The 26,860-nt window shown below is 41.9% G+C and overlaps 1 protein-coding gene across 1 annotated transcript in view; it reads left to right on the top strand.

Moving 5' to 3' along the window:
- Positions 1–871: 871 nt before the first annotated feature.
- LOC114025513 (dynamin-1-like protein) overlaps positions 872–26,860 on the top strand; it is a 41,023-nt gene continuing 15,034 nt past the window's right edge. The window contains 9 exon segments of the mRNA XM_027838960.1: positions 872–973; positions 1,807–1,957; positions 2,404–2,450; positions 2,689–2,760; positions 2,842–2,928; positions 6,793–6,955; positions 7,532–7,652; positions 26,303–26,434; positions 26,526–26,732. Coding sequence (XP_027694761.1) covers positions 872–973; positions 1,807–1,957; positions 2,404–2,450; positions 2,689–2,760; positions 2,842–2,928; positions 6,793–6,955; positions 7,532–7,652; positions 26,303–26,434; positions 26,526–26,732 — 1,082 coding nt within the window.

Here is a 26,860-nt window from a genome sequence, read left to right as displayed (position 1 = left end):
ATAATATATAATATATATAATATATAATATATATAATATATAATATATATATATTGCTTGCCCTTCTAAATGGGTGGGGGAGAGGGTGCAGGGAAGGAGAGAATTTGGAACTTGAAATTAAAAAAAGAGAAAAAAATAAAAGAAAAACCAGTGAAAGAAATGAGCAGTTATATGGCACCTACTATACATTTGATCCACACAATTCTCAGAGGTAAATGAGCCAAATAGAAGTGAAATGACTTGCCCAGGGTCACACAGCTCGGAAGTGTCTGTAGTTGGATTTGAATTCAGGTCTCCCTGACTACAGGCCCAGCTCTCTGTTCACAGGGCCACCAGCTGCCTCAGCAAGGGTCAATAGAGGTGAGAAGGGCTGGGATTGAGGACTGAGAGGTTGGATCTAGTGTTGAGGGGAAAGGGGGGGAGAGGTCTTAGCCAATCAGGGTTCAGCCTCAAGCTCTAGCTTATTCCCTGGTGGGGCCGAGCCTAGCAGGACCCCATTTGGGGTCACCCACAGTTTAAGGAGCACTGAAGCTGTCCTGTGTGGAAAAAGTTTAAGAAGCCCTGCAGAGCGCCTACCCTCACCATATATAGGGACTCCAGGGGTGGAGCTAGGCGAAGTTCAACCAATGAGAAAGACCCATACTGGGTCGTAGAAGTACAAGTGCAGGGGCGCTTGGTGAGTGGAGCTTCTTAGTGCAGGTGGGGAAGTGGGTGCTGGGGGCGAGGTCCGAAACCGCACCCCAGCCTTGGCTTTGCTGGGACGGGGGGGGGCAGCCTGATGACGACAGCAGATCTCATCTGATGTGGATAAACTTTTCTCTCCTCAGATCCTCGCTGAGCCAGTTCCGGAGCTGCCAGCCTCGAGACCGCCATGGAGACCCTGATCCCTGTGATCAATAAACTGCAAGAGATCTTCAATACAGTGGGCACGGAGGCCATCCAGCTCCCGCAGATCGTGGTCATTGGCTCCCACGTGCTGCCTACTCTCTTCCCCTGGGGATGGTGGGGTGTGGGGGGGAGCAGTGGGCCTAGCTCCTCCCTCCCCCCCTCGGGCCTAGCTCCCATTTCCCTCACTCTGCTAGGCCCTTCATTCTCCCCTCCCCCAGCCTGGTCAGGGTGGGGCAGGCTACTCCTTCTTGGCCCCTCTCACCTTGCTCCTCCGGCTCCTCCCCTCTCCAGCATCCGCCTAGGTTCTCCTGCTCACCCTCTGCCCCTCACACCCATTGGCTGGTCCCATTGAAGTGGCAGCCATAATTTTTCAAGCCCTGGGGCTGCGCTCTGAGAGAAGCAGAACCTGAGGTGCGCCCCCATCCGGTGGGCTTCAGCTACCTTTAGCCCTGTATGGAGCGCCTACTGGGTATACTCAGGGACGCCCAGGAGCTTGCTTTTGTATGCAGGCGGGGCAGGGATAGGCATTCCCCTAGTCCATGCCTCATTGAGAAGGTTCTGAGGGTGTTGGGGACCTCCCTCCTTTGGAAAGGCCTGGAGTTGCTGTAGGATCCTAGATTCAGACTAGCTAGAAGGGGTCTGAAAGGCTAGCTAAACTACAACCTCATTTTACAGATGAGGAAACTGAGGCCCAGGGAGACTTGCCCAGTGTGGCAGAGGGAGGACTTGAACCCTGACCTTCTGAATCCAAATCCAGTGCTCTTTCTGCTGTACCCTACTGCAGCCCTGTATTTAACTTGAGATTGTCAAACCAGGGGTGACCTGGCAGGGCTTGGCTCAGAGTAGAAGTTGGCAATGGGAAGCACACTACCTCCCAAAAGTCCCCAAGCCATCTCCCTTACCTTTGTGTTATTACAGAGCAGTGGAAAGAGCTCTGTTCTGGAAATCATTTTGGGCCAAGACTTTCTTCCAAGAGGTTCTGGAATCGTGACTCGGAGACCCCTGATCCTCCAGCTGGTGCACGTAGCCTCCCTGGAGGAACGGAAGCAAACGGCCACCTCAGAGACATGTGAGGATAAGGGAAATGGGCATGGGGGGGGAAGGGAGGGAGGCAGAGCAGGGCCACAGCTACCTCCTGCCTTGAAAGACTGGCCCACACCGGAATGTAGCTAATGAATGGGACCTGCACCCAAGCCCTGTAGGCTCATAGGTTTAGAGCTGGAAAACACCTTATTGACCTTCTGGTATAACCTGCTCAATTTACAGATAAGGAAACGAGGCCCAGACTTAACCTGAGGCCACAAAGATGATGTCATAGAGCTGGGATTTGAACACAGGTCTCTGACTCCAAATGCAGCATTCATTCTACTTCACCAGAGTGGTGCTGTGTCTTGGAATGGGTGATAGAAATGGCTCTGCCCTGGGCAAGTGTCCCTTCATCCCACTCTCCTCTCCTTAAGAGATGATTGGTAATGACAAGGGAAGTGACCTTCCCCTTTCTTCCTGTCCACACAGGTATCCAGGCGGAGGAATGGGCCACTTTCCTGCATTGCAAACATAAGGTAATCCAACCCACTCCAAACCAGCGTATTTGCAAAACTGGATCGTTGGTTGGAATCTTCCTCTCCTTCTTATGAACATCACCCTTTCCCAGTTCACCTTTGAGCCTACTGGCTACGTGGAAGTCTGAGAGTAATGCTGCCCCTGCCCCAGTGTTGTCTGAAAGCAGAGGACATGGTCTGTGTTGAGTGACTTCTAACTCGAAACCTTTCCAAATGGATAATTCTCTTTCCTCTCCAGTCATTTACAGATTTTAAAGAAATCCAACAGGAAATTTCTGATGAGACAGATTGGGTCGCCGGTACTAATAAGGTAAATGCAGGAGACACTTCTCTGTTTTACTTCTGCCCCTTTCCAAGCACAGGGGGTCTGACCTTAACTCTTATCCTCCAGGGGATCAGTCCTGAGCCTTTGTACCTGAAAATCTATTCCTCAAAAGTCCTCAATTTGACTCTGGTTGACTTGCCTGGAATCACCAAGGTATGTTCTCTCCCTGAATCCTATACAGTAGGGTGGACTGGCTCTCACCTTCCCTCCTGTTGTCCAACTATTTCATGATAGTTCATGGACTTCATTGTTCCTTTAGCAAGCCCTGATGGATTAGACACAAGCTCTGTGTCAAGGGAGGTGGGAGATGCCCAAAGGGATTGCGCAGTTTAATAGAGGAGGTGAGGCACACATTAACTCCTTCTCCATTTGTGGGTCTTGTAAGGAGATCTCTGCTCTTTGCTGCCTTCTGTGATTTCACTTGTGGGGGGGGGGGGGGAAGGACTGTGAGCATCCAAAGAGACATTTCAGAGTCCATCCTCTATCACTCCAGTTTTACTCAGAGGACAGTCCCATTCAGGTCCTAAATCAGAGCCTGATTGGTAAATGTAACCAGATTAGAAAGAGCAACTTAGCTGTAGGGGGAGGGGAAAGGCTCCTGTTAGAAGCAAGTGGCACCATGACAGCATGGGAGAGGGATTCAAAGGCCGACAATGGAGAAAGCACAGTAACTTGGTATAAATAGTCCACTGTGTAGAGGCCAACAGATCCAAGGGCCCCTGCTTCATGTTCATGATGCTCATGATGAATCATCAAGAAAAAAAGGAACATTGAACACAGATTTTCTTATTTAATAGCACAGGGAACTATTTCATAGAAAATTAGGCAGGGGTTAACTTTTGTGCTAGACACACAGTACGAGGAGAGCTGCAACACAGACCCTGTCCTCAAGGACCTTAACAGCCCAACATGGACAGAAAAGACATGCACACAAATTGCTCAGATGTAAGGGAGAGGAAAACCTGTATGAAGGAGAGAAGGAGAGATGTGATCAAAACTCTGAACCACATGAGGAGAGGGAGTCCACTATTGTACATCCTGAAGTGGTATAGAAAGATGAGTTGTCACCAGGAGTGTTTTGGTAAAATGTTTAACAACCAGCTCTCTGAAAATGCACAACACTTATAAATTGAAATTGCATTATGAACATTTTCACTATCATTTTCTTAAGTCTGACAATCAACAAAACAACTCAGCCCTCTTTTGCAGCCTTTGCTGATTTCTTGAGGGGTCAGTGCTCACATTGAAAATTTAGCCATCAGGAGCAGCCAGGTGGTGCGGTGGATAGAGCACCTGGAGTCAGGAGGACCCGGGTTCAAATCCAGCCTCAGGCACTTGACACCAGCTGTGTGACCCTGGGCAAGTCACTTAACCCCATTGTCTACCCAAAAAAAAATTAGCCATCAGCTCTCACCAACCAATAAGAGCTAGCTTCTAGCACAACCCTGATGGTCACTGTATTGCTTTTGCTGGGCAAGCTAGGGAAAGGATGTGTGGAGGAAGTAGCAGCTGGCCTTACTCCTGGAAGGGAAGGGGAGACTGAAGCAGAGATGGGGGAAGTCTTCCCTTAGGGCACAACCAGAGCTGGAGAGAGAAAGTATTCCACTTTGACTAGGATACACAAAGGGGAATATGAGGCAAAAATAGAAAAGTAGCTTGGAGCAAGATTGTGGAGGGAGTTTATAATTACTGAATTCTTATGTGAATACTGAATTACTGAATTCAGTAAGAAATGGGGAGCCACTGAAGATTCTGGGTTGGAGACTTAGGTCTTTTCCAGGTCTCAGTCCATTATCCTGTGATCAGAGTGGTGTTTTCAGAAAATTGAAAAATGGTATGAAGGTTAGATTGTAGTGGGAGATTAAGACCAGCAATTCTAATAGTCTAGGCCCAAAGGGAATTCTAATAGTCTAGGCCAGGACTTGGCAGCTAATTGGGTATAGGGAATAAGGGAGAAGGAAAAGTCAGAGAGGATTCTGAGTTTATGGGTCTGGGTGACAGAGAATGCTGGGACCATCCACAGAAATGGGGTGGGGGGGAGGGAAGATGGGAGGCAAATTTTGGAAGGTTAGTTCCATTTTAGATGTGTTGAGTTTAGGGGGTCAGCAGTATTCAGGTAGAGAGATGAACTCTAAGGAGAGGTTAGAACTATAGAGATGTGGGGTAGAGATCTGTATAGAGGTTATGCTTGAAGCCGTAGGAATTAAATAATCTCCCCAAGGGGGAGAAATAGGAACAGAAGACCCAGGTCACAACCCAGAATTAAGGGATGAGACGACAAGCCAGCTAGGGAAGCAACAGCATCAGAAGTGAAAAGAGAATCATGAGAATGCAGTGTTGTGGAAGCCAAGGCTAAAAAGGCTAGGGGGAAGGTGGGCAGCAGTCAATCATGGTGAATGTTAAGTGGCAAGCCAAGAAAAGAAGGCACTTAAAAGAAGCATTTATTAAGTACTTATTCTGTTCTTTAGTCCTTGCATCCTACTTCACTTGGTGATCTCACCAGCTCCCTTGGATTTAATGACCATCTCTATGCTGATGATTCTCCCATCTACCTTTCCTGCCTCAACCTCTCTACTGACCTCCAGTCTCACATCTCCAGCTGCCTTTCAGACATCTTGAACCTGATTCCAGTAGACATCTTAAACTCAGTATGTCCCAGACAGAACTGTTGTCTTTCCATCTAAGCCTCCCCCACCCCCTACCTTCCATATACTGTAGAGGGTAGCACCATCCTCCCCACTCTTCAGTCTCACAACCTAGGAGGCATCCTGGACTCCTTACTCTCTCACCATGCATATTCAAGCTCTTGCCAAGGCCTTTCATTTTCACCTTTGCAACAACTCTTTAATACTCTTTCTTTTCTCCTCTGCCACTGCCACCATGATGCAGGCCTCATCACCTCACACCTGGACTGTTATAGTAGCTGCTGGGGGAAGGGGTCTGCCTACCTCTAGTCTGTCCTCACTCCAACCACTAAAGTGATTTTCCTAAAATAAATGTCTGATCATGTCATTCCCCCTACTCAATAAATTCCAGTGGCTCCCTATCACCTCCAGGAGCAAATACAGAATAGCATTCAAAGCCCTTCCTAACCTAGCCCCCTCCTACCTTTCTGGTCTTCTTATACCTTCCTCCCTGACGTTTACTCTTTGATCCAGTGACACTGGCCCCCTCACTATTCCATGAACTAGCCCCTCCATCTCTGGCTCCGGGCATTCTCTCTGGCTGTCTCCCATAGCTGGAACACTCTTTCTCCTCCACTCTGCCTGCCAGCCTGCTTCCTTTAAGTCCCAACTAAAACCCCACCTTCTACAGGAAGCCTTCTACATCTCCTCTTAATTCCAGTGTCTTCCCTCTGTTAATTATCTCCTATTTATCCTGTATGTAGCTTGCTTTGTATATGTTTGTTTGCATGTAGTCTTTCCCATTAGACTGTGAGGTCCTTGAAGGCAATGACTGTCTTTTGCCTCTTTTTTTATACCTAGCTTAGCATAGTACCTGGTACATAGTAGGCACTTAACAAATGTTTATTGATTGATTGGGGTAGAGATGGCAGAGGCCTTCCTAGAATGGCCTTAACAATGCCTTACTTGGGGGCAGCTAGGTGGCGCAGTAGATAGAGCTCCGGCCTTGGAGTCAGGAGGACTTGAGTTCAAATGTGGCTTCAGATACTTGACACCTAGTAGGTGTGTGACCGTGGACAAGTCACTTAACCCCCATTGCCCCACAAAAAAAAAATGCCTTACTTGGTGAGTATTCAGCATTGCTTAATTCTTTTCTCTCTCTCCCTCTCCTCTCTCTCTCCTCTCTCTCTTTCTCTGTCTCTCTCTCCCCCTACCCCTAAACTGAAAAAGCTCCAGAACTGGCAGATCGTTCTGTTTGACTCTGGGACTAAGTATTACCTCTTAATCTCTCATAGCTGCCATTGCCCTTGCCCACCCTTTTTGGCTGGTCATGACTGTCCCTGATTCGGCTTCCAAGGGCAGCTGGCTTTCTCTGATCCTTATCTCTTGCCAGGTCCCTGTGGGGGACCAGCCCCCTGACATCGAGGTGCAGGTCAGAGACATGATCCTGTCCTACATCAGTAGTCCCAGTTGTCTCATCCTGGCTGTCATTGCTGCCAACACAGACATGGCCACTTCTGAAGCCTTGAAACTTGCCTGGGATGTGGATCCTGAAGGTACGGCGCTTGGAGTGCTTGGGTGTGTATGTGGAGGAGAGCTAGTAATGGAAAGAGTATTCCACTGACAGGGAGGAAACCTGGCTCGGCTAGTAACTCTACATGGTTTTGGGCAAGGCACTTGACCCACTTAGCTTTATTTCCTTTATAAAACATGGAGTTTGAACCAGATTGGCTACCTGTGGCTTCTTTCAGCTTTCTGATTCAAGGCCTCACCCCTAAGCCTGGGATTTTCCTTTCCTGGACATCAGTATCATTATTAGGAAAGGACATCAGGGAAGGGTGCCAGTGCCCTTTTCCCATTTAGGGCTGCCTACTCCTGTCTTTGGGGCTAAAAACTATGTTCACTGGCCCATTCCCCTGACATATACATTTACTGCACCCCTGATAAGACCTGTCCTGGCCTCAGCAGTTGGCAAATTATGTGAGAGCAGCTTTTATGTCCAGAGGATGTTCAGCTCTCCCCACCCAGCTCATGCATGGGACAGATATCCCATTCCTCCTTAAATTGCTAAAATCACCTCTGGAAGTTGGGCCTAGAGGTCACAAGCTATACTTGTCCTTCCTACTTCTTAGGTCGCAGGACCTTGGTAGTGATCACTAAGCTGGACCTCATGGATGCTGGGACAGATGCAATGGATGTGCTGATGGGTCGAGTCATCCCCATGAAGCTGGGCATTATTGGAGTGGTGAATCAGTGAGTAAGGCTCTTTCCATCCTCCTTCCTAAGAGGCACCAGACATCAGTAGGTTGGATGAGCATAGAGGAGACTGGAGCTAGGATGAGGGAATGGAGTGAGACAGAAAATCACTGGCTAAAAAACAATTGGGGTTTATATTCTGTGAGAGTTCACTTCCTTCTAGAAAGCCAAAAGCAGTGGGAGTAGTCTCTAAAATTAGAAGCAATGGGAGCAAAACCCATAAAATTACAAAGGATAGGGTTAAGGAGGTACATGGATTCTTTCTCTAAAAACGTTTTACCAATAGCTTTGATTTTTACATCATAGTCATTTTCACATCCCAGATGAACCCTTCCTTGAAATAAGAAAGAGCTAATCAAAAAACAACCAGCATCTGAGAATGTGTCTAACATTCTGTGTTCTCCTTCTGCTGAGAGCTCATTTCCTTCTCTTCTTTGGGTCCAAAATTGGTCATTACAGTTACTCCTCCTTTGGCTTTATTCTGTTTTTTTTATGTGATTAAACTCACTTTTAGGCTCCTGATTCTGCTTGCTTCACGGTTCACGTAAGTCTTCCTAAGTTGTCTGGATTCCTCGTATTTGATTCTACCATCATTTAATGTGGTGCTGTGATATTCCATGACAATTTGTTCAGCAATTCTCCGATCCATGAACACTTACTTTTGTTTCCAGTTTTTTGTTGCCAAAAAAAGCGCTGCTTTGACTATATTGTGACTTTGGAATTAGTGGTGGACTTCTATGGGGCATATACTCAAAAATGGGATTGATGTCATAGCATATGAATAGTTTATTAATTTTTCTCATATAATTCTAGATGACCTTCCAGAAGGGTTGAACCAATTTACAGCTCCACCACTACTATATTAGTGTGCCTACTTTCCTGCAACCCCTTCAGCTTCAACTTTTTTCCTTTTGTCATCTTTAACAGTTTGGTGTGAAGTAAAACCTTAGAGTTGTTCAACGTGCATTTCTCTCATTAGTCATTTTGAGCCATCCCCATTTTTCATGTGGTTGTTGAGTGTGGATACGTAAACTTTACCCTCACTCCAGCAGAGAGTCATAGGCCTCTTGCTGGGCACAATCCACCTCTTCCTTTTCTTCTCTCTACTAGCCTAGCTACTTCCCTTTTGGCTACTGTCAGCTGTTACCACTCCCTGACCAGGAGTTCTCTTGTTTCCTTACTAAGGAATAGTGCAGAGTCTCTAGGCACTTTCCCTATCTCCCTGCCCAGGTAAGTGAGGACATAGTCCTGTCCTTGGAGGTTTTCCTAAGCTTTTTGCCATCAGTAAGGACTAGAACAGACCAAAAGGGCCCTCCTGGACTACCTCACTTCTTTTTGTCAGTCCAACACAATAAAGAAAAGGTCATCAGTAGTTGTGTGATAGTTGTGTGAGGCAAAATTGACCTGGAGAAGAAATGAGGCAATGTACTTCCTTCCTTTTCTTGGCAAGGTGGGAGACAATCCATGCAGAATGTTACATTTGATGTCACAGCTTGGGTTTTCTTTTTTCAAAGGAAGACTCACCGCTAGGGGGTGGTGATATCCGTAAATAAATATAATGTAATGACCAAAGATGTCAACAAAACTGAATTCTTTTAAAAATTCATTAGTAGCTCTAGGAAAAGGCATCTTTCTGCATGTGTTCTATAAATACATTAAGCTCCTATTATTTTCACCACTCATAATCTTGTCTCTACTCTCTCTGCCCTGAATCTTCCTTAACTGCCATGACTTCAGGGATCATCTCTATGCATATAACTCCCAGAACTCTATCTTTAACCCTTAGTTATTTCCCAAGTTCCAGACATTCCTCTCCAGCTGTCTATAAGACATCTCCCTCTGGGTGGCCCACTGTTGCATCATGTCCCAAACTCATTTTCTTTCTTCAAAACCTCTTCTTTTTTCTGATACCACTATTTCTGTTGATGGTACCACCATTCACCCCATTTCCCATATTCAAATTTTGGCTGTTATCTTTGATACTTTCACCCCTCATAAACCACATCGATCAAGCAAACAAGTATTTATTGAGTTCTTAGTAAATGCTGGGGAGAAATAGACACATAGTTTTTACCCTCAATGGAGTGTGTGTATGTGTAAGTGTATGTATGTATGCACATGTATATACATATACATACATACACATACAAAACATAGAGGAGACAGTGGGAAACAAAGAAAAACATGTATTTGGGACCAGATTACTTGGGTTCAGTTCTTAGCTCAATTGCTTACTGCTGGGGTTTTTTTTTTTTGAGAGCATCCTACTCATAATTTCTTTTTTTTTTAATTCTTTTTTTTTGTATTTATTAAGTATTTTGTTTTTCCCCAGTTTCATGTAAGAACAATTTTTAACATTTGTTTTTAAAACTTTGAGTTCCAAATTCTCTCCTTTCCTTCCTCCCCACCCCCCTCATTGAGAAGGCAAGCAATTTGATATAGTTTATACATGTGTAGTCATGCAAAATCTATCCATAATAGTTATGTTGTTAAAGAAAACATAGACAAAAAAACTCAACAAAAATAAACAAAGTAAAAATAGTATACTTCAATCTCTATTCAGACACAATCACTTCTTTCTCTGGGGATGGATAGCATTTTTCTTCCTAAGTCCTTCAGAGTTCTTTGGGATCATTGTATTGCTGAGAATAGCTAAATCATTCACAGCTGATCATCTCACAGTATTGCTGTTACTGTGTACACAGTACATTTCACTTTACATCAGCTCATGCAAGTCTTTCCAGGTTTTCTTGAGAGCATCCTGCTCATCATTTCTTATAGTACAATAGCATTCCATCATAATCACATACCACAATTTGTTCAGCCATTCCCAAATTGATGGGCTTCCTCAGAAAAGAGCTGCTGTAATATTTTTGTACATAAAGGTCCTTTTCCCTTTTGTTTTTAGGATACAGACCTAGTAGTGGTATTGCTAGGTCATTGCTATGGTTTTATAGCCCTTTGGATGTAGTTCCAAATTGCTCTACAGGATGGTTGAATCAGTTCACAACTCCACTAACAGTGCATCAAAGTCTCATTTTTCCCACATCCCCTCCAAAATTTGTCATTTACCTTTTCTGTCCTATTAGCATGAGGTAATACCGCAGAATTGTTTTAATTTGCATTTCTCCAGTCAGTAGTGCTCTAGCTCACTACTACTAGTATTTTTAATATGACTGTAGTTTTTATTACGTCATCTGAAAACTGATCATATCTTTTGATCATGTATCAATTGGAGAATGGCTCTTATTTTTTATAAATTTGAGTCATTTCTCTATATGTTTGAGAAATGATGCCTTTATCGGAGAAACTTGCTTCAAAAGTTTTTTTCACAGTTACTATTGCTAACTGTATTTCCCTCTATTCTATCCTCCCTCCCCCATTTATTCTATTCTCTCTCTCCTTTCACCCTGTGCCTCCTCAAAAATGTTTTGCTTCTGACTACTGCCTCCCCCAATCTGCCCTCTCCTCTATCACACACCTCCCCTCTCTTATTCCCTTCCCCTCCTACTTTCCTGTAGGGTAAGATAGATTTCTATACCCAATTGAGTATGTATGTTATTCCCTCGAGCCAATTCTGATGAGAGTAAGGTTCGCTCACTCCTCTTCATCTCCCCCATCTTCCCCTCCACTGGAAAAGCTTTTTCTTGCCTCTTTTATGTGAGATAATTTACCCCATTCTACCTCTCCTTTTCCCTTTTTCTCAGTACATTCCTCTCTCACCCCTTATTTTTATTTTCTTAGATATTATCCCTTCATATTCAACTCACACCCGTGCCCTCTGTCTATATATACTCCTTCTTAACTACCATAATAATGAGAAAGGTCTTATGAGTTACAAATATCATCTTCCCATGTAGGAATGTAAACAGTTTAACCTTATTAAGTCCCTTGTGGTTTCCCTTTCCTGTTTACTTTTTTATGCTTTTCTTGAGTCTTGTATTTGAAAGTCAAATTTTCTATTCAGCTCTGGTCTTTTCATCAAGAATGCTTGAAAGTCCTCTATTTCATTGAATTTCCATTTTTTCCCCTGAAGGATTATCCTCAGTTTTGCTGGGTAGGTGATTCTTTTTTGTTTGTTTCTTTGTTTTTGTTTTTAGGCAATTGGGGTTAAGTGACTTGCCCAGGGTCACACAGCTAGTAAGTGTCAAGTGTTTGGTCTGAGGCCAGATTTGAACTCAGGTCCTCCTGGCTTCAGGGCCGGTGCTCTATCCACTGTGCCACCTAGCTGCCCTGGTAGGTGAATCTTGATTGTAATCCTAGCTCCTTTGCCCTCTGGAATATCATATTCCAAGCTATCTAATCCTTTAATGTAGAAGCTGCTAAATCTTGTGCTATCCTGACTGTGGCTCCACCATACTTGAATTGTTTCTTTCTGGCTGCTTGAAGTATTTTCTCTTTGACCTGGGAATTCTGGAATTTGGCTATAATATTCTTGGCAGTTTTCATTTTGGGATATTTTTCAGGAGGTGATTGGTGAATGCTTTCAATTACTGTTTTACCCTCTGGTTCTAGACTGTCCGGGCAGTTTTCCTTGATAATTTGTTGAAAGATGATGTCTAGGCTCTTTTTTTGATCGTGGCTTTCAGGTAGTCCAATAATTTTTTAAAATTATCTCTCCTGAATCTGTTTTTCAGGTCAGTTGTTTTTCCAGTGAGGTATTTCACATTGTTTTCCATTTTTTCATTCTTTTGGTTTTGTTTTATTGTTTCTTTATTTCTCATAAAGTTATTAGCTTCCATTTGCTCCATTCTAATTTTTAAGGAATTATTTTCTTCAGTGAGCCTTTGGGCCTCCTTTTCCATTTGGCCAGTTCTGCTTTTTAGGGCATTCTTCTCCTCATTGGCTTTTTGGACTTCTTTTACCATTGGGCTTTAGTCTGTTTTTTAAGGTGTTATTTTCTTCAGTATTTGTGTGTGTGTGTGTGTGTGTGTCCTTTACCAAGCTGTTGACTTGTTTTTTCATGATTTTCTTACATCGTTCTCATTTCTCTTCCCAATTTTTCCTCTACCTCTCTAACTTGATTTTCAGAATCCTTTCTGAGCTCTTCCATAGCCTGAGACCAATTCATATTTTTTCTGGGAGGCTTTGGATGTAGGAGCTTTGACTTTATTGTCTTCTTCCGAGTGTGTGTTTCGATCTTCCTTGTCACCATAATAACTTTCTATAGTCAGAGGTTTTTTCCACTGTTTGTTCATTTTCCCAGCCTATTGCTTGACTTTTAACTGTTTGTTACAGTAGGTCTCTGCTTCCAGGGTGGAGGGCACACTGTCCCAAGCTTCAGGGGTTTTGTGCAGCTGTTTCAGAGATACTTCTAGGAACCTCTACGTTTTCAGTTCTTCCAAGGTAATATGATCTAAACAGAGGCGTTTACTACTCTCCTGGACTGTGCTCTGCTCTGTGAGCAACCAATAAGCACTCTATTCCGCCCTGGAACCGTGAGGAGGGTCCCCCGTTCACTGTGGCTGCAAGCTGTGGTGTGCTAGTGCTCTTCCTTGCCCTGGGACTGATACTCAGGACTGGGACCCGGATCTGAGTATTGGCAAAGCAACAGAGTCCTGCCTCAGTGCTAGCAAAAAGACTCTTGTAATCTCCTTCTGACAAGTTGTTTGACCCCTTCACTCTCTGTGGGCTGAGAGCTCCGGAAGCTGCCACTGCCACTGTTCAGTTACTTACACGGCTTGTTCCTGGTTTCCTGGGGCCGGGGCTGTGCTGGCACAGCCTATGCTGAACTGCACTCCACTCACACTCAGCCTCTTTTTGCTGACTGACTTTCCAAGTTGTCTTTGGCATCTGTGGGCTGAGAGGTCTGGAAACTGCCACTGTTGCCAGTGATTCAGTGACTCCGAGGCCTGCTGTGGATTTGCTGGGACTGGGTCTGCACTGGCACAAGACCTTTTCTGCTGACCTTCCAAGTTGTCTTGAGCTGAAAATTTGTTTCACTCTGTCTTTTTGTGGGTTCTGCTGCTCTAGGATCTGTTTAGAGTCATTTTTAAAGGTATTTGGAGGGTTTGGGGGGAGAGCTTAGGCAAATACCTGCTTTTACTAACCCATCTTGGCTCTGCCTCCAATCCATTTCATTTAGATTGTCAGTTTCATTGGCAGATAACTATACAAAATAGCTCCTAATAATTGATTTAATTTCATCTTCATTGGTTGTGTATTCATTCTTTTATTTTTGATGCTGGTAATTTTTGTAATCAAATTAACCAAAGATTTATCTATTTTATTGTTTGCTTTTTTTTTTCTCATAAAACTAGCTCCTACTTTTATTTATTAGTTCAATGGGCTTTTTACTTTCAATTTTACTAATCTCTCCTTTGATTTTCGGGATTTCTATTTTGGTGTTTAATTGGGAATTTTTAATTTGTTATTTTTCTAGGTTTTTTTTTTTAAGTTGTATAACCCAATTCATTGATTTGCTCTTTCTCTCTTTTATTGATGGAAGTGTTTAAAGATATAAATTGTCCCCAAAGTAGGGCTTTGGCCATATCCCAGAAATTTGATTATGTTGTCTCATTGTTGTCATTATCTTTATTGAAGTTATTCATTGATTCTATGATGTGTTCTTTTACCCATTCATTTTTTAGTGTTAGATTATTTAGTTTCCAATTAATTTTTAATCTATGTTTCCAAGGCTCTTTATTCAATATAATTTTTATTTCATTATGGTCTGAAAAGGTTACATTTAGTATTTCTACTTTTCTGCATTTGGTTGTGAGGTTTTTATGTCCCAGTACATGGTAAGTTTTTGTGAAGGTGCCATGTACAGCAGAGAAAAAGGTAGACTTTCTTTTTTAAAAAAAAATCTTATTTATTTTTTTAACATTTTTTATTTGAGTTCCAAATTCTCTCCCTTCCTCCAGCCCGACCTCCACCCATTCAGAAGGCAAGCAGTATATAATACATTTGAAATCATGGAAAACATTTCCACATTAGCCATGTAGCAAAAAAATAAATAAATAAAGCAAGAAAAATAAAGTGAAAGAAGTTATTCTTTAATTTGCATTCAGAATTCATCAGTTCTCTCTCTGGAGATGAATAACATTTTTCATTATGAGTCTTTTGAAATTGTCTGTGATCACTGTATTGGTCAGAGTAGCTAAGTCTTTCACAGTTGATCATTCTTACAACATATTGTTGTTGCTGTGTACAATGTTCTCCTGTTTCTTTTCACTTCACCCTGCATCACTTCGTATACCTCTTCCTTGGTTTTCCTGAAACCATCCCCCTCATCGTTTCTTAGAACAAAATAGTATTCCATCACAATCATATACCACAGCTTGTTTATCCATTTCCTAATTGATAGGCATCCCCTCAGTTTCCAATTTTTTGCCACCACAAAACACTGATATAAATATTTTTGTACATATAGGTCCTGAAAAAGGTATACTTTCTATTCGCATTCAGTTTTTCCGAAGGTCTATCATATTTAACTTTTCTAAAGTTCAATTCCTCTCCTTAATTTCTTTCTTATTTATTATATGTTAAGGTTTATCTAGTTCTGAGAGAGATAAATTTATGTTTCCCAGTAGTAGACTTTTACTGTCTATTTCTTCAGCTGAAGCATAATAGGTTTGCTCCTGCCCTTTATTTTAACTCTCTGTGTATCTTTCTTTTTCAAGTGTGTCTCTTATTGTTGGATTTTGGTATCTAATCCATTCTGCTATCCACTTCCATTTTATGGGTGAGTTTATCTCATTCACATTTACAGTTATGATTTTTAACTGTGTATTTCCCTCTATCCTATTCTCTTCTGTTTATCTAATTATTTTTTACATTTTTTTACCCTGTCCCCCATCAATAGTCTGTTTTGCTTCTGACCAGTGCCTCCCTTAATGTTCCCTCCCTCTTATTACCACCCCTACCTTTCTCTTAGCTCTTTCCCCTCCTATTTCCCTGTTAGGTAAGATAGATTTCTACCCAGATGAATGAGTATATATATTCTTCCCTCTTTGAACCAATTCAGATGACAGATTCAAGTATTGCTGCCTTCTCCCCATTTTCTCCTTCATTGTAAAAGCTCTTCCTCATGCACCTCTTTTACATGAGGTGATTTTCCCCATTCTTCCTCTCCTCATTTCTTCCAGTGCATCCCTCTTTCTTCCATTTTTCTTTTGAGATCGTCCCAACATAACAGACTCACTCCCATGCCTTGTGTTTAAGTATATTCCTTTTAACTGCCTTAATGATGATAAAGTTCTTGTGTGTTACATGTATCATCTTCCCATTTGGGAATGTAAACCTTTTTAAGCTTCTCATGATTTCTCACCCATTTTTATCTTTTTATGACCTTCTTAAGTCTTATATTTGAATGTCAGATTTTCTGTTTAGCTCTAGTCTTTTCATCACTAATGCTTCAAAGTCCTCTATTTCATTAAATATACATTTTTCCCCTGAAGGACTATTCTCAGTTTTTCTGGGTAGATTATTCTTGGTTATAATCCTAGCTCTTTTGCCTTCCAGAATGTCATATTCTTTTTTTTTTCTTATACCTTGTTTATTTTTTATTTAGTTTTCATCATTCACTTTTATAGGATTTTGAGTTCCAAAATTTTCTCCCTTCTTCCCCTCCTTTCTCCCCAAGATGGCATGCAGTCTGATATAGGCTATACATGTATAATCATATTAAACATTTTTCCATATTAGTCAAGTTGTATAAGAAGAATCAGAACAAATGGGAAAAACCAAGAGAAAGAAAAGAAAAGAGAAAATAGTGTGCTTCAATCAGCATTCAGACTCCATACTTCTTTCTCTGGATATGGATAGCGTACTCCATCTGAGTCTTTTGGATCATTGTATTACTGAGAAGAGCTAAGTCTATCATAGTTGGTCATTGTACAGTGTTGCTGTTACTGTGTACGATGTTCTCCTAGTTCTGCTCACTTCACTCAGCATCAGTTCATGTAAGTCTTCCTAGTTTTTTCCTGAAATCTGCCTGCTCGTCATTTCTTTTTTTTTTTTCCTGTTATGTTTTTGTTTTTGTGGCTAGGCAGTGGGGTTAAGTGACTTGCCCCGGGTCACGCAGCTAATGAGTTTTATGTGTCTAAGGACGGATTTGAACTCAGGTCCTCCTGACTCCAGGGCCAGTGCTGTATCCACTGCGCCACCTAGCTGCCCCCTGCTCATCATTTCTTATAAAACAGTAGTACTCTGTTACATTCATACACCACAACTTGTTCAGCCATTCTTCAGTCAGTGGGCATCCCCTCAATTTCCAATTCTTGGCCACCACAAAAAGAGCTGCTATAAATATTTTTGTACACATGGGTCCTTTTCTCTTTTTTATGATCTCTTTGGTATACAGACATAGTAGTGGTATTGCTGGATCAAAGGATATGTATAGTTTTATAACCCTTTAGGCATAGTTCCAAATTTCTCTCCAGAATGGATGGAGGAGTTCACAACTCCACCAACAGTGGAGGATTAGTGTTCCAATATTCCCACATCTTCTACAACATTTATCATTTTTTGTCATATTAGCCAATCTGATAAGTATAAGGTGGTACCTCAGAGTTTTTTTAATTTGCATTTCTCTAATCAATAGTGATTTAGAGCATTTTTTCATATGACTATAGATAGCTTTAATTTCTTTCTCTGAAAACTGCCTATTCATATCCTTTGACCATTTATCAGTTGGGGAATGACTTGTATTCTTATAAATTTGACTCAGTTCTCTATATATTTTAGAAATGAGGCCTTTATCAGAGACACTGGCTGTAAAAAAATTGTTTCCCAGCTTTCTGCTTCCCTTCTAATCTTGGTTGCATTGGTTTTGTTTGTGCTTTTTAATTTTTTAATTTTAACTTTTTAATTTAATGTAATCAAAATTATCCATATTGCATTTCATAATGTTCTCCATCTCTTGTTTGGTCATAAATTCTTCCCTTCTCCATAGACCTTACAGGTAAATTATGCCTTGCTCTCCTAATTTGCTTGTGGTATCACCCCTTATGTCTAAATCATGTACTCATTTTGAATTTATCTTGGTATGTGGTATAAGATGTTGGTCCATGCCTAGTTTCTGCCATACTATTTTCCAGTTTTCCCAGCATTTTTTGTCATATAGTGAGTTTTTATCCCAGAAGCTAGAATCTTTGGGTTTATCACACAGTAGATTACTGTAGTCATTGACTACTGTGTCTTGTGTACCTAACATTTTCCACTGATCTACCACTCTATTTCTTAGCCAGTACCAAATAGTTTTGATAATTGCTGCTTTATAATACAGTTTTAGATCTGATATGACTAGGCCACCTTCCCTTGCGTTTATTTTCGTTAACTCCCTTGATATTCTGAAACTTTTGTACTTCCAGATAAAATTTGTTATTATTTTTTTCTAGCTCTATAAAATAATTTTTGGTAGTTTGATTGGCATGGCACTGAAAAAGTAAATTAATTTAGGTAAAATCATCATTTTTATTATATTACCTCTAAAATAATATTATATTACCCATGAGCAACTGATACTTTTCCAGTTATTTAGATCTGACTTTATTTGTGTGAAAAGTGTTTTGTAATTGTGTTCATATAATTCCTAGGTTTCTCTTGGCAGGTAGACTCCCAAATATTTTATATTGTCTACAGTTATTTTTAATGGAATTTCTCTATGTCTTGCTGCTGGGCTTTGTTAGTAACATATAGAAATGCTGATGATTTATATGGGTTTATTTTATATCCTGCAATTTTGCTATAGTTACTAATTATTTCAAGTAGCTTTTTAGTTGATTCTCTAAGTATCCCATCATATCATCTGCAAAGAGTGATAGCTTTGTTTCCTCATTGCCTACAGAATATCATATTCTAAGCCCTCCAGTCCTTTAATGTAGAAGCTATGCTAAATCTTACGTGATGCTGCCTGTGTTTCCATGATATCTGAATGGTTTCTTGCTGGCTGATTGCAGTATTTTCTCCTTTACTTGTGAGCTCTGGAATTTGGCTATAATATTCCTAGGAGTTCATTTGAGGCTCTTTCAGGAGGTAATCAGTTGATTCTTTCAATTTCTACTTTGTTCTAAGATATCTGGGTAATTTTTCTTCGTAATTTCTTGAAACATGTTGTCTAGGTTGCTTTTTTGATTATGGCTTACAGGTAGTCCAGTAATTCTTAAATGATCTCTCCTTGATCTATTTCCCAGGTCAGTTATTTTTTTTCCTATGAGATGTTTCACATTTTCTTCTATTTTTTCATTCTTTTGACTTTGTTTTAATTTTTAACCTTGTTTTATTTTTTTCTTGATGTCTCATGGAGTCATTAGCTTCCGTTTGACAAATTCTACTTTTTAAGGAGTTATTTTCTTCAGTGAGCTTTTATACCTCTTTTTCCTTTTGGCCATTTCTGCTTTTTATGGAACTATTTTTGTGCCTCTCTTACCAAGCTCTTAATTCTCTTTTCATAATGCTCTAGTATTGTTCTCATTTCTTTTCCCAAATTTTCCTCTGCTGCTTTTATTTTATTTTTTAAATCATTTCTTGTTCCTTTTTTCAAAAGCTCTTCTAGGAATTCTTATTTGACTTGTGTCCAATCTGCACTTTTCTTTGAGGCATTACTTGTAGATGTTTTCATGTTGTTATCTTCTTAGTAAATCTTGAGCTTTTATGGCTAATTTTTTTGTTGTTGTTTGCTCATTTTTTTAGCCTATTTCTTCACTCTGGACTTTATGTGCCTTCCCTTTGTTAAATATTTCCTATTTATCCTTTATATGTTTGTACATATTTGTTTGCATGTTGTCTCCTTCATTAAATTATAAGTTGTTCCTTGAGGGTAGGGTAGGCACTTAACCAATATTGATTGATTGATTTGTCGCAATAGAATTTAATAAAGGTATACTCAGGTGCAGAATTCTGAGCTTTATTAGTTTATTAACAGGGTGTGAACCTGTTAATAAAGTGAGTCAAATGGATACCTCAGTTAGGATAATGACCCAGAGAAGGAAACTCAGCTCCTCTTTATAAACACAGAACAAATAACAGAACTGGGTACATGAGGAAAATAATACAATTGGTTATAAGGTTGGCAATGTCATGGGGGTAAGGACAACAAGATTGGTTATATTAAGAAACGCGGGCTCTTCTCACAATCATGTGGGGCTAGCAACCCCCCTTTCTGTCTTAGAGGAATGCTTGATTGATTTATGGGTCCCATCTGCATCCTGAGGCTATTGATAGTGAACCAGGGATAAGAGACTCCCTGGATCCTAGGAGGGAGAGATGACCCTCCTTAATTGTACATGGACTGGCAAGGATAGACAGTATATCTCTTAGAGCTAGCTTGAGGACTTAAAGATAACACCAGATGCCTTGGTATTTTCCTAGGAGCTGGAGGCATTGTAGATAACAGTTTTTCCCATTAATTATAATTTTAAAATAACTCATTTGGGAAGCTAAACTCCTGTGACTAAGAAATATTCATTGTTTGAGTCCACTTGCAAGGTTAAAGATAGTGGACCAGACTTCTTGGTATCCATCTGTATCCCTCAAGGATAATAGATTTCCTTGAGGCAAGAATAGAACAATGATTAGCAGGAGAACTGCCTTTTTAAACTTCATTCGTTACAGGCCAGCTGAATTTCTGAACTAAATGCATAGACAAAGAACCATGACTTTAGGCAGTTACAGGACAAAATCAATTAATTGTAAATAGGATCAATAAACAAATGATACAGAATCAATTGAATTTCTTCAGATTTTATGTTGGAGTTGGGCTCCACTTACCTCTGAGGTATGTGAGGAGCTTACTATCCCAAGCAAGCTTCAGGCTTTGATGTCCTGCTGTTTTCATAGCTAACTTTAGAGGCTTGTAAGGTTTTGGTGCTTCCAAAGTGATGTGATCTGGGGAGAGGTCTAGTCACTACTCTCCCAGTCTCTGCTTTGATCCTTACCCAGGTAGGGCCCCTGCTCTCTCATACCCAGGTAGGGCCCTCACTCCCTTGTGACTACCTGCATGCACTCTTCTCTTCCCTGGAACTGTGGCCTGAAGCTGCGTAATTGGCCATGGAGTTGCCAAATGGCACCCAGTCTTGCACCCAGTGTTAGCACAGGGGTGCCCTGGAATCCCCTTCTGAGTCTATTTTTTTGGGAATCCCCTTCTGACCAGGTGTTCAATGCCCTTACCATCTCTGGGCAGTGAGAGCTCCTGGTTCTGCTGGCATTGTTGCTGTGCTACTCTTTCTGCCAGCCCCCATCCCAATATAGACCTCTCTTTCTCTTTTCGTATATTGTCCCAGGCTGGAAAAATGTCTCACTGACTTTTTTGTTGGTTATGCCACTTTAGAATTCTATTTGATGCATTATTTTAAAGTGGCTTAGAGGGGAATGTTGGGAGAGTTCAGGTGGAATGTTCCCTCTATTCTACCATCTTGGCTCTGTCCCATTCAACCATTATTAAAAATCTCCCTTGTGAGTGCTAGAGTTGCATATACAAAGAAACAATCCCTACTCCTAAGGGGCTTACATTCTAACCAGGAAGACAACTAATACATAGATCCACGTGTACAAAATAAACACAAAGAGAATAGATAGAAAATAGTTAAATACGAGGTAGTTGGGGGTGGGGGTGGGAGGTGGGGGAAGAATCCAGAAAGAATCCATTGGAAGAATGCAGAAAGGCTCCGTATAGAAAATGGTGCTTGAGCTGAGGCTTCAAGGAAGTAAGAAATTCTAAGAGATGGAGATGAGGGAAAGCATTCCAGACATGAGGAATAGCCAGTGCAAAGGCACATAGATCAGAGAGAACAGAGAGAAGGCCATTTTGGTTGGATCAGAGTGTAGGAGGGGATATAATGTACATTGAGCCCTGAAAGATAGTTGGAACCAGGTTGTAAAGGGCTTTAAAAGTTAAACAGGAGCTTATATTTTATCCTAAAGGCAATAGGAAGACACATTGAGTCTGGAGGAGTGACATGGTCAGATTTGCACTTAAGGAAAATCACTTTGGCAGCTGTGTAAGATGGACTAGAGTGGGGAGAGACTTGAGCTAGGGAGACCAAATAGGAGGCAATTGCAATAATCTAGGTGAGAGATAAGGGCCTGAACTAGGGTGGTAGCTGTGTAAGTAAAAAGAAGGGGTCCATGTGAGAGATATAACAACTGATTAGATCTGTGGAGTGAAGGGCCAAGGATAATGCCAAGGTTCTGAACTTGGGAGACTGGAAGAATGAAACAGGGGAGTTTCAAAGAGGATAAATTTGAGGGGAAGACAGTGAATTCTGTTGTGGACTTGCTAAGTTTGAGATGTCTCTGGAACATCAGCTTGAAATGTTTTCTAGGCAATGAAGGACTGAAGTTGAAGGGACTAAAGCTGGATATATCAATTTGGAAGACATCTCCATGGAGATAATAGTTAAACATATGGGAGAAGATGAGATCACTGAGAGTCTTTGGAGAATATTCACTTATTGGGGATGTGATAAAGATGATGAGCCAGCAAAGGCAACTGAGAAGGCGTGATTAGACAGGTAGGAAGGTAAACAGGATAGAGTAGATAGAGAGATAGAGAGGGGAGAGAATATCCAGAAAAGGGTGGTCAAACATAGCAGAAAAATGCAGGGGATAAAGAGACAACTTCTTGTTGACTGTCCAAGAGCTTTTGGTTTAATAGAGGCAAGTATAGCCCCAAAGACTCTCCACCGCCAATTGATCTCCCATGTGTGTAGCTAGATTATCCATGAGTCAGTGAGAAAGGGAAACAGAGAGAGAACTTACTGATTTTTAAGAGCAAACAAGGCATTAAGCACTACCCTTCCTCCCACTTTCCCTGAGTAGCATTTTTTGGCTTTAACAAATGCAAGTCAGTGGGAAGGAGGTCTGGGGGCTCTTCTGACCCACTTGAAAGGTTCACTTAGCAAAGCACAATTGCTGAAAGGCAGTTATTCTTTTGGGAATTCCAGGTTTTTTTAATAGAATGGCAATCATGTCATGTGACCCTTTACAATTCACAAAGTTCTTCCTTCACAATAATGCTATAGGGTACATAGTATGAGTACCATTAGTTTGTATGTTTCTTTTTGCTCATGGTATTTGCTTATTTCCTGGCCTTTAAACAGATTGAGCTCTCCTGCTGGGGAGCAGAGGGCACTGACCCCAGCTTCTTGTGCTGGGAGCCCAGGGCCTGGACACTGGCTTTGTGTGCTGGGACTTCCAATGCTGGCAGTTGGAAGCCGTAGGATTCTGGCAGCTTACCTGGTGTTGGGCTGGAATCAGCAACACTGGAACTCTAGGGGTAGGACTGGGTAGTCTGGCCCCTGGAGGTTGCCTGCTCACCTGGGCCTTTCCTTCCTTTTACTTTCTTCAGCTCTTTTCAGATGGATGTTGCAGGATGTTTATCCTCCTGGGGCCCCTTGGAGTGTTGCTTCCTTTAGTTTTGCTGAGGCACTGGGAGACCTGGTTGCTGTAGAATGCTGGGGCACCTGGTGGTTTTCCAAGCTGGTTTCCACTGGTTCCCCAGCCCTCACTAAGGCACTCAGAGGTCCAGGTGTTGGTGTTTGCCTGCTCCACCACCTAGGTTTCAGGATCTCTTCCTGGTATGCTGAGGTGGGGCTTTCTACTAGGTTGCTGGGACACCTCCCATTCTGTACTACTCCCCTTCCCCCAGCGCAAGAAGGGCCTTTCCCATTAATCCCTCAAACTACCTGGGCTATGGTTCTGCTTCACCCTGTCTTCTTCTGGCTCAGCTGTTCCAGGTTTTTCCTGGGGCGATATTTTCTGGGCTTTCAGAGGTTAATAAGGGAGGGTAAGAGCAACTTACTTCTTACTCTGCCATCTTGGCTCCCAGAAGCGGAAGTCAAGAGTACCATTAGTTACGTTTTCCTAAGAATGCTGTTTTCACTGAAGGCTAACACATGAAAATTGTGTTTGTTGGGCCTTAAATATAGTGAACTTCAGCCTCTACCATTGTCAATTGGCACCTTCTCTCTAGCTTTTAGTCTCCAAGAGTTGCCTAGAGCACTGAGAGGTCACATATCATGTGACCAGAAGCACACAGTCTGGACGTGTGCAAGATACCTGAGGAGGTCATCTGTCTACACTGGGCCATGCTGCTTCTCTGGCTCTTCCATAGCTGAAATGATTATTATATTACAACTAGAGCCAGCATTAATGAAATAAGGGACTGTGTTAGATTCAAAGATAAAAAACACTCTTACCTTCAAGCTCAAGTAATTGGAGGTAGGGAAGTGATATGTACACAGAAGTGTACTAGAAGGTAAAATGTGATCAGGGCAAAGGGTAGATCCAGACAAAGTGCTCTGAGAAGGTAGCACCTGAACTGGCCTCTCAGGAAGAGAAGGATTTCAATAGGCAGTGCTGTAGAGGGAACATGTGCATGGGAGATAGCAATGTGCAAATGCGTGGAGATGGGAGAGTTCCAGATGAGGTTGGAAAACAGCCTCTAAGTTTACTTGGAATATAGAGCACATAAAGGGGAAGAGGATGAAGTAGATTTGGAAAGGGACATTGGAGCCAGAGGGCCTTCAATTGAGCCTGAGTACTTTGATTCTGTAGATACTAGGGAGCCACTTGAAGGGTTCAGCCCTTTGACGTCATACCATCAGAGGTCCGAGTAACTGCAGAGAAGTAACAGAAGTGGGGTGTGCCTTAAGTACAGGTCAGCGTTTGATGCTTGCCCCAGGCATTTGATGTCCAATGCAGATTCCAGATGAAAATGGGATTCTTTATATGTGATGAGGGCCTCCACTTGCCTCCTGTTTGCTGGCGGAATCAAGTTCTGGAATATTACCAAGTCTAAATGAATTCCATGAGAATTCACAAATTTGGCTTGATATGTTCCCCACAGTTAAGTGGATGAAAAATGCCTACTGTCCAGACTATGACCTGCAGTCCATGGAATTAGTCCATCAGTGGATGTATATCTTGGGAAGACCCTGTAGGTGGGAATTGAGCTGAATCCTGAACTGACCAGGCAGAGCAGAAATAGCAGGATGACATCTGGGAATAGCCCAGTACAGTGGGTGATTTCTCATTCCCTCCTCTGCCAAGATGCTTCTCTTTGAAACAAAATCCCATGTTTTTTAACACTAGAGTCCTTCAAAAAAGACAAAATATTTTCTTGTTGCTTTTTTGGCATACCATAACTTTCTAAATACTCCTCCTTCCCACTTATAACAAAGAAGCCAAACCAAGCCAGTATTTTAGGTGTCGCTGACCACATAGGCCTCATTCTACACCTATAGCCCACCCCTTCTCTAGCAAACTTTAATGCCAGTGCTTTTGAATCATTCCTGATCATTGGATCAGTTAGAATTCTGATGCCTTTCCATGGTACTTTCTTTCTCATGATTTCGGTTGTTGTCTTGGTTCTGCTTACTTTGTTCCGTAGCATTCACCCATTACTGATATTGTTCCGGTGATGCTGTATGGCTGCAAGTCATCCAAAGGGTAGAAAATGCAGAGCAGCTGCAAATGGACTGTAGAATATTGCAAACTACAAATCATTTATCCACATGAAGTGGCATGAAAGTTATCACCTACAAGGTGTATGACCAGAAAAGGTCAGTCAGTTCTATAGCTTGAACATAGATGATAACCAATGCACAGCCATGGTGTTGTACTCGGATAAGCATAAATGTTATGAGATCATCAGTTTGGATCTAGAAGGAACCTTAGAAGTGATGGAGTCTGGCTCCCTCATTTTACAGATAAGGAAATTGAGGCATAGAGTTTGAGGAAAGTTCCCAGAACATTGGTTGGACCTCCTGCAGAGGATTTTATGGAAGGACATTCACAAGTTTCATGAGATAAGAAGGGGTGAATGACTTGCAATCTATAGTCATTGGGGTGCCTACATCAATAAAATTGTTTTGGAAGAAATGATCATAAGTTCCATGATGGTAGGGACTATGCCTCATCTAAACTTTATCTATCTTTCCCTCGGGTGATATCCTGTACAGACTGAGTACTTAACAAATCTTTTTTGAGTTGAACTGAGGGTTCACTCTCCCTAAGAGTCTCCAGGTAGTCACGCTGCCAGAGACAGAGACAGGAGTATCTCTCTTAACACTATCTTCCCTGAATCAAATCCCTGGGATTTTCCAAGTAGATGATCGTGTCATCTACAAGTAGAAGACATCTTTCTTCATTTTTGCTGATGTACATGCATGGCTTTGTTTTCTTTCTGTTTGTCTTATTGCTATCACTGGCATTTGTAGGATGATATCAAGAGTAGTAGAGAGAAGGATCCATGCTTGCTTTAACCCTTGCCTTTATTTGAAAGGCTTCTAATAAATCTCCATTTGCAAACAATGCTGGCTTTGGATTTGGGATATTTTATTGTTTTACAAAAAGACCCTTACAGAGGCAGCTAGGTGGTACAGTAGATAGAGCACTGGCCCTGGAGTCAGGAGAACCTGAGTTCAAATCCAGCCTCAGACACATAACACTTACTAGCTGTGCTACTCTGGGCAAGTCACTTAACCCCAATTGCCCTCACCAAAAACAAAAACAAACAAAAAAAAAAGACCCTTCCAAGCCAATGCTTTTTAGGGTTTTTAACATAAATGAGTGCTTTTGGTATGACCGTGTGTTTATTGTTGTTTATATGATTATATAACATTGTTTCCTAATGTTGAATTGTCCTTGAATTTCTGGTCTAGGGAGCAGAGCCTGAGTCTGAACCTTGACCCTCTCCACAGGAGCCAGCATGACATCAACACACGCAAGAACATCAGTGATTCCCTACAGGATGAGCAGAGCTTCTTGCAGAAAAAATACCCATGCCTGGCCAACCAGAATGGCACCCGCTTTCTTGCTAAGACACTCAACAGGTGCTGCGAGGGCTGGCTAGGGTAGGCTGGTGATAGAGCTGAAAAGTACCTGGGAGTCACCTGGGATTGGTCCTTATGTTCCCTTCCTTAGGCTTCTGATGCACCACATCCGAGATTGCCTGCCTGAGCTGAAGACCCACGTGAACGTGCTGACAGCCCAATACCAGTCAGTACTACAGAGCTGTGGGCAGCCTGTTCAAGACCAGAATGCCACTCTGCTGCAGATCATCACCAAATTTGCCACTGAATACTGCAGCACCATTGAAGGCACAGCAAAGAATATTGAGACCTCAGAACTGTAAGCTCAGGGAAGGGCTGGGGTTGCAGGGTTGGAGGGAATAATAATAATCTATCTAGCAAACTGTTTCCTCCATCCTTCATAGAAAACCCCAAATGGGATCATTGAAGAGTTGGTCATGTGAAATG

This window comes from Vombatus ursinus, unplaced genomic scaffold (genome assembly GCF_900497805.2).
Source record: "Vombatus ursinus unplaced genomic scaffold, bare-nosed wombat genome assembly UNPS02014831.1, whole genome shotgun sequence".
NCBI lineage: Eukaryota > Metazoa > Chordata > Mammalia > Diprotodontia > Vombatidae > Vombatus > Vombatus ursinus.
Note: the sequence above shows the minus strand (reverse complement) of the source record. Positions and strands in the feature narration are given on the sequence as shown.